The sequence below is a fragment of the Carettochelys insculpta genome, chromosome 1 (assembly GCF_033958435.1).
Source record: "Carettochelys insculpta isolate YL-2023 chromosome 1, ASM3395843v1, whole genome shotgun sequence".
Classification (NCBI taxonomy): Eukaryota; Metazoa; Chordata; order Testudines; family Carettochelyidae; genus Carettochelys; species Carettochelys insculpta.
The window spans coordinates 4867578-4875649 of NC_134137.1; the positions used below are offsets into that span (position 1 = coordinate 4867578).

The following is an 8072-nucleotide window of genomic DNA, read 5'->3' on the forward strand; positions in this document are numbered from 1 at the left end:
CCACAGGCTGCATCCAAATGCTCGGGGGGGGCTGGATCTTGCCTGAAACTGCCCTATAGCACAGCCACTTCAGTTTGCATTGAAGAATGAGGAGGGAAAACAATAGCCACCCTCCTGCTTCCTGCTGGGGCCTCTTAATGATTTCCTTACCATGATGTGTATAAATTGCAGACGTGTAGAACATAAGTACAGTGCAGCTGGAGTTCGCAGGAATCCTGAGAATGTCATTGGTCAATGTTTCCAGAGGGACCCATCTGACCAACCCCTCAGACCAGCCTCCAGCAGTGCATGCAGTGACTCATATTCACATTGTCTCTCCATCCAGGCCTTTGTGCTACGACCGACACCGGAGAGAGCGGGCACGTATAGGAAGTCAGGGGAACGTACGGTACATGCAGGACACGTGGTTCTACCTCAGAGCTGGACACCACTTCTCCTACTCCATGTCAGAGTCCAACGCAACCGACTCCACCAGCCCCTCCACCTTCATCCTGCTGGGCATTCCTGGCTGGGAGGCAGCTCATTTCTGGATCTCCTTCCCCTTCTGCGCCATGTACATCACAGCCCTCCTGGGGAACATCACCATCCTGTATATTGTGAAGACAGAGCCGAGCCTCCATGTGCCCATGTACTATTTCCTCTGCATGCTGGCTGTCACCGACCTGGCCCTGTGCACGTCCATCCTGCCCAAAACTCTGAGCATCTTCTGGTTCAATTCCAGGGAAATAGATTTCGCTGCCTGCCTCACCCAGATGTTCTTCCTTCACTGCTTTACAGCAATGGAGTCTGGTATCCTGGTGGCCATGGCTTTGGATCGCTACGTGGCCATTTGTGATCCCCTGAGACATTCCACCATCCTGACAAATGCTGCGGTGTCCAAGATCAGCCTGGCCATAGCATTGCGCAGTGCACTGCTTACGCTGCCCTATCCCATCCTGGCAAGACAGTTGCGATATTGCAGAACCACCATCATCCTCCACTCGTACTGTCAGAACATGGCTGTGGTGAGCCTGGCCTGCTCTGACATCCGCCTCAGTAACTACTACGCTCTCTTTGTGGTATTCTTTGTGACCGCTCTGGATGTGGCTTTTATAACTTCGTCATACACCCAGATCCTCAGGGCCATCTTCAGCCTCCCTACAAAGGACGCCCGGCTCAAGACTTTTGGGACCTGTGGCTCCCACCTGTGTGCCATCTTAGCCTTTTACATCCCAGCTCTCTTCTCCTTCCTCACTTACCGATTTGGCTCCAACGTACCCCAGTATTTCCACATTCTCCTGTCCAATATCTATCTCCTGGCACCCCCTGTGCTAAACCCTGTCATCTATGGGGTGAGGACCAGACAGATCCAGGACAGACTGCTCCGTCTCTTTACTCACAAAGGGACCTAAAGTTTTATGTTGGTGCCCTTGTGTCTCAGAGCAGCCGTCACTCAAAGCTGGCTTGTGACATGCTGCTGGGGCCATCCACCCTTAATCTCCTACTGGAAAGGCAAAGGGATTAGGCATTAGTTCCTGGTGTTACTGTGCTCTATCCGAGATATGTACTTTAGAACTGGTCCCTGCACATCTCTTTAACTCATAATTTTGTCCCTCTTCTAATTGCTGGCAATTGGACATTTGCGGCCTCAACAAATGCCAAACCTCCTGGGTAAATACCTTTCAGAGGGGCTGTGGTAATGTGAAACTTTGGAATGTGGAAATGAGGCATTCTCATGAATATGCAACCCTCATTAGCATAATAGCAGCCGTGCATGCTTTGAAGCTGCCAGTTTTGAAAGGCACGCCTCCTGTGTAGCCAGGGGCTTTTTGAAACAGCCCCGATTTCAAAAGCCTTCCCTTCCCATTTGGTTTTAGGAAGAAGGTGCCCTGTAAAATTCGGCCAGGGGGCAGGGGGGTGTTCAAAAGGCCCCTGGCTACACGGCCACCATTATGCTAATAAGAGGCTGCCTATTCATGGCAGTGAGTCATTCCCAAGTTCCAAACTGCCTTATTATCTTAGCCCCTCCTAAAGGAGTGACTAGTGTGGCTACAGCTTCTGTCTCATCACCACCTCTCTGAGGTTCCTGCACAGGAGCCATTTCTTATTTTCACACTTTGGGGAAGGGACAACTTGAACTGTCACACTAACTGCAATGATCACAGTCAGACTGTAAGTTTGGAACCATAATGAAAAGTTTTCAGTGCTATCCAGGGCTCAGGAGAAATCCTGAAATCCCGGATGTGTGATTGGAAAGCAAATGTTTAGTCTGACACAGCCTGGCTATTTTTTTCAATTTTGGGATTGTTGTGGGACCTTAAGAGGTCATCGAGTCCAGCCCCCTGCCCTCATGGTAGGACAACGTACTGTCTAGAATATCACTGATAGACGTTTTTCTAACCTGTTCTTAAATATCTGTAGAGATGGAGATTCCACAACCTCCCTGGGAAATTTGTTCCAGTGTTTGATCACCCTGACAGTTAGGAACTTTTTCCTCATGTGCAACCTGAGCTTTCCTTGCTGTAGTTTAAGCCCGTTGCTTCTTGTTCTATCCTGCCAGGCCAAGAAGAACAAGTTTTAAATATCCTCTTTATGACGCCTTTTTAGATACTTGAAAACTGCTATCATGTCCCCCTTTCATCTTCTCTTCTCCAAACTAAAAAAGCCCAATTCTTTCAGCCTTCCTTCATAGGTCACGTTCTCCAGATCTTTGACCATTTTTGTTGTTCTTTTCTGGACCCTTTCCAATTTCCCCATATCTTTTTTGAAATGCGGCACCCAGAACTGGATACAATACTCCAACTGAGGCCTAACCAGCACAGAGTAGAGCGGAAGAATGACTTCACATGTGTTGGTCATAACACCCGTTAGTGCTTCCTGCACTCGTTTGCTTTTTTTGCAACAGGATCACACTGTTGACTCATATTTAACTTGTGCTCCACTATAACCCCTAGATCCCTTTCTGCCATACTCCTTCCTAGATGGTTGCTTCCCATACTGTATGTGTGAAACTGATTGTTCCTTCCTAAGTGGAGCACTTTGCATTTGTCTTTATTAAACTTCATCCTGTTTACCTCACACCATTTCTCCCATTTATCCAGATCATTTTGAATTATGACCCTATCCTCCAAAGCACTTGCAACCTCTCCTACCTTGGTATCATCTGCAAACTTAAAAGCGTACTGTCTAGGCCAGTATCTAAATCCTTGATGAAGATATTAAACTTTTTCCAGCAGGATTGAGAGCCATTGAGAACTACTCTCTGAGAATGGTTATCCAGGCAGTTTTCTCCCACCTTATAGCAGCCCCAACTAAACTATATTTGCCTAGTTTATTGACACGAATATCATGTGAGACGGTACCAAATGCCTTACTAAAATCTAGGTATACCACATCACAGCTTCTCCCTTGTCCACAAGGCTCGTTATCCTGTCCAGGAAAGCTATCAGATTAGTTTGACATGATTTGTTTTTGCAAATCCATGCTGGCTGTTCCCTGTCAGCTTACCACCTTCCAAGTATCAGAGGAGTAGCCGTGTTAGTCCGGATCTGTAACAGCAATGAAGGGTCCTGTGGCACCTTATAGACCAACAGAAAAGTTTTGAGCATGAGCTTTCGTGAGCAAAGACTCACTTCATCAGATGAGCATGCTCATCTGATGAAGTGAGTCTTTGCTCACGAAAGTTCATGCTCAAAACTTTTCTGTTGGTCTATAAGGTGCCACAGGACCCTTCATTGCTGCACCTTCCAAGTGTTTGCAAATGATCTCCTTAATTACTTGTTCCGTTATCGTTCCTGGCACAGAAATTAAACTGGCCAGTCTGCAGTTTCCTGGGTTATTCTTATTCCCCTTTTCACAGATGGGCACTATATTTGCCTTTTTCCAGCCTTCTGTAGTCTCTCCTGTCTCCCATGATTTTCCAGAGATGATAGATATTGGCTCAGATACCTCGTCCATCAGCTCCTTGAGTATACTAGGATGCGTTTCATCAGGCCCTGGTGACTTGCAGACATCTAACTTTCCTAAGTGATTTTTAACTTGTTCTTTTTTTATTTTACCTTCTAAACCTACCCTTTTCCCACTAGCATTTGCTATGTTCGGCATTACTTCTTCAGACTTCTTGGTAAAGACCGAAACAAAGAAGTCATTAAACATCTCTGCCATTTCCAAGTTTCCCATTGCTGTTTCTCCCTCCTCACTGACCAATGGGTCTCCCCTATCCTTTGTCTTCCTCTTGCTTCTAATGTATTTATAAAACAGTCTTCTTGTTTCCCTTTATGCCTGTAGCTAATTTGAGCTCATTTTCTGCCTTTGCCTTTCCAATCTTGCCCCTGCATTCCTGTGTTGTTTGCCAATATTCATCCTTCGTAATTTGTCCTTGATTCCATTTTTTTGCATGATTCCTTTTTCATTTTCAGATCATGAAAGATCTCCTGGTTAAGCCAAGGTGCTCTTTTGCCATATTTTCTATCTTGCTTATGCCGAGGAATAGCTTGCTTTTGGGTCTGACGAACTGGGTCTTTGCCCGTGACAGCTCATCATCATCATCATCATCATCATGACTAACTGTGGGCTCAGCGCCCGTTGGTGCCTGATGCCTCTCTCACTATTTCCTTCCGTCTTTCCCTGTCCAGTGCAGAGTGGCTTCGTTTCTGTAGACTAGCTCCACACCAATCTACTATATAGTCTATCTGTTCTCTCTGGGGTCTGACTTTCCTGTGCGAGCTGTCCATTATGCCGAATACCAGGGTCTAGATTTTTCTTTCATCGTTCATTCAGAAAATATGACCAAATAGTTGTAGCTTCCGTTTTACAGCCTTCTGCAGCAGGTTCTCTTTAAGCTGTACCTTCCAATATAATTCCACGTTGGTGACCTTCTGCATCCACCCTCTTCTCAGAATCTTTCTATAACAACTCCTTTAAAATGACAATATTCTTCTTTTTGAATCTTTCGTCATCACCCATGAAAGCTTATGCTCCAAAATATCTGTTAGTCTATAAGATGGCCCAGTACTTCTTGTTGGTTTTGGAGTGAGGGATTTTTTTCCCTGGCTATGTCTCCACTCCAGAGATCTTTCTAAAGAAGTCCTTCCAGAAGACCTCTTCTGCACGGACTTCTTTCGAAAGAGCGCATCCACACACAAAAGGCGGCTCCAAAGAGTGATCTGCTCTTTCCAAAGAGGGTGCCCACACAGACCCTGCTCTTTCAAAAGAACGAGCTAGGGATTGAAAAATCAGGCCCTATGAGGACTGCTCTTTAAAAAAAAAAAAAGGGACCACAGAGCATCTTCAGATGTTTTCTTTTTAAAGAAGGCGCTATCCCTGAAACGGGATGGGATGGGGTTCGGGGGGTCCCCAAGCTCTGCACCCCATCCACAGGCAGGAATGACTCTCACTCAGCAGGTAGAACAGTGGATTGATTAGCCAACAGGGCACAGCCTCCTACAGAGGAGTCAGTTAAGACGGCTGAGACAGCCAGTCCAATCCATGCTGGGGAGATGAGGCCCCAAGGGGCACCAGGAGCCAGGGCCTTGCCCCCTCCTTTCTCTGTCTCTCTCGCCCAGCCCAGACTACCTGATTTCCAACTCCCAGTTCCCATTCAAACCCCTCAGGCTCCACCTCTTCCTCTGTCTGCAGTCCAGAGGTGTCACCTGGTCACCTCGTTACCCTCAGCAGGAGCTCCACACCCTCTGTGAGACACACACATGTATGCCCCAGTAAGTCACATCTCTCCCCGCTTCCAGAACCAACTGAGTGGGGTCACTCAGCTGGTGACGTGGGGAAGTGCAGGGCCCTGCCCGCATGATAGGGCATTGGCTGTAACCTCAGTGCTCCCCTTGTTGTGCACCACCTCCATATAGTAATTCTACAGAGAACGCCAAGTAAGGAGTTTGGTATTGGCCCCTTACATGTAATGCAGCCAGGCAAGTCCCGTTGGTTCCCTTGGACTGGTTGGTCTCTGTGCTTTGATCTCCGATCCATCAGCCACTTTCTCAAGTTGGGCAGGCAGAGCCCATACAGCTATTACAGCACCAGCAAATGTTTGGAATTCAGTTACAGTCCAGTAAAGGAACATACAACTGCTTTCCACCCTTGGCATTTAGCCATACCAGCAAAATGGTTGTGTGCCTCGGTTTCCCCTTCCACGCCACACAATAGGTTTGGAATGTTCCTTCTGATGTGAGCGGTTGCAAGACTAGTTCCAGAAACAACAGTGACATTTCAGAATTACAAACTCCTTCAACATACAATTCATGTTTGTACATCAATGTCATCATGTTACATGGCTCTTTCCAAACATTCAGTACATGGTACAATGCAAGAGCTTTTGGTAACAGCACCCATTGGTTACAGCAGTCAGTGTGAGTAACAAGAACAAACCAATTGCAATTGTACATTTGCATTGCTTTTTGGTAGACCACAACCTTTGTGTAACATCCTTGAGAATCTGGTATTTTGGGGCTAAATGGCTGAGGCCTTTCCTTTACAAAACCAAGTTTTAACCTTCCCCTTGACCCGTGGGGTGGAAATCTGATCACTCGGGGTGTCACTTCCCTTCTAACAAGAGCTGGGCCATTGATGATCCTCAGGGAGACGGCCTCCTCCCAGCCAGTCTGGAAACTTGCATACCAAACTGCTGCTCTGTTTCCTTCTGAAAGATGCTCTGTGAGTCCCAGATGCAGAATCCACATGAAGGAATCCCTGTTTATCCCTTACTGGCCCACCAGGCCCACAGCTCCTTTGTTCTTCCACCTCCAGCTTCTGCCTCCCCATGGAATCAGAAGTGGAGTCCAGTATGAGAATATAAGAGTTTCCAGAGTCTGGAGATGGGGGATTGCTGGCCCTCTCCTGCATCTGACAGAGACTGACTGTGCAGCTGTTTCACTTGGTTATCACAGGGCTGCTCACATTCCCTGAGAGTTTTCACTTTACTTGGACCAAATCCCAATTCCCGAGAAACTTTTACACTGAGGGCTTTGGACCCTTGCAGAGCACAGCCAGTGGTTTCACACTCAGGCAGGTCCTGGCCATCAGGAACCGAAACAATCTTCTCCACAGGCAAAGGGCTGCTACTGGCTCTAACAGACAAGCACCTTTCCTGTTCACTCTCCTTCACCTCACTCCCATTCTCCACAGTCCCCATTTTGGCCCCATCTCGAGCCCCCGCAGGCTCACACAAAGGATTCACTTCCCTGAAAGCAGAAGCACAATTTCTTGCAGCAAGGACCAGCGTCCTTTTCAGGGATACCACCGGCCATCCCAGAGCCATTCCCTCTGTTCCAACTGGATTCAGAGTCACACCTGGAATGCTCTTTCCTGGTGGTTCCCTCTCCAGCCACCCCAGGATGAGGGAGTCTTCCTCAGACAATGGACTAGGTTCCTCGTTGGCACCTTTTCGAAATGCCGGCTCTGCTCTCTCCTCAGGTTGCTGCTGCTGTTCAACACAGACAGACAATCAGAGACACTCTCTCCTTTGTCCCAGCCCCCCTGGCTGGTCTCCAAACACGCCCGGAACATCAAGCAGCTTCTCTCACAGACAACTTCCAATTCCCAGGGGACAAGATGCTCTCCTTCAAAGACACACAGGCACCTTCCTTGGCCCAGGCCTGGAAAACTCTTTGCAGATTTGTCTTCGCGACGAGTGAATGATGGGATGGAATCGCTCCTTCCCTCCTTAAACTGTGGCAGCCCACTCGGTTCAGAGCTCCATGCAGTCCAGGGTTCCCTGCCTTGATCTGGGCTCACCCCTTCAGGAGTTTCCTTAACCCTCAGCTCCGCCATCATAAATCCATGCTGCCTTGTCCAGCTCCTTTCATATTTATTCAAGCTGCGTCTACACGTACACACTACTTCGAAGTAGCGGCACCAACTTCGATGTTAGGCGGCGAGACGTCGAAGTCGCTAACCTCATGAGGAGATAGGAATAGCGCCCTACTTCGACGTTCAACATCGAAGTAGGGACCGTGTAGACGATCCGCGTCCCGCAACGTCAAAATTGCTGGGTCCTCCATGGCAGCCATCAGCTGGGGGGTTGAGAGATGCTCTCTCTCCAGCCCCTGCGGGGCTCTATGGTCACCGTGGGCAGCAGCCCT

The 8072-nt window shown here is 48.1% G+C and overlaps 1 protein-coding gene across 1 annotated transcript; it reads left to right on the plus strand.

The window, feature by feature from the left end:
• Positions 1 to 443: 443 nt before the first annotated feature.
• On the plus strand, positions 444 to 1391 carry LOC142007583 (olfactory receptor 52E4-like). Its single transcript, XM_074984273.1, has one exon. It carries the CDS (start codon positions 444 to 446, stop codon positions 1389 to 1391), a length of 948 nt encoding a protein of 315 aa, XP_074840374.1.
• Positions 1392 to 8072: the final 6681 nt, after the last annotated feature.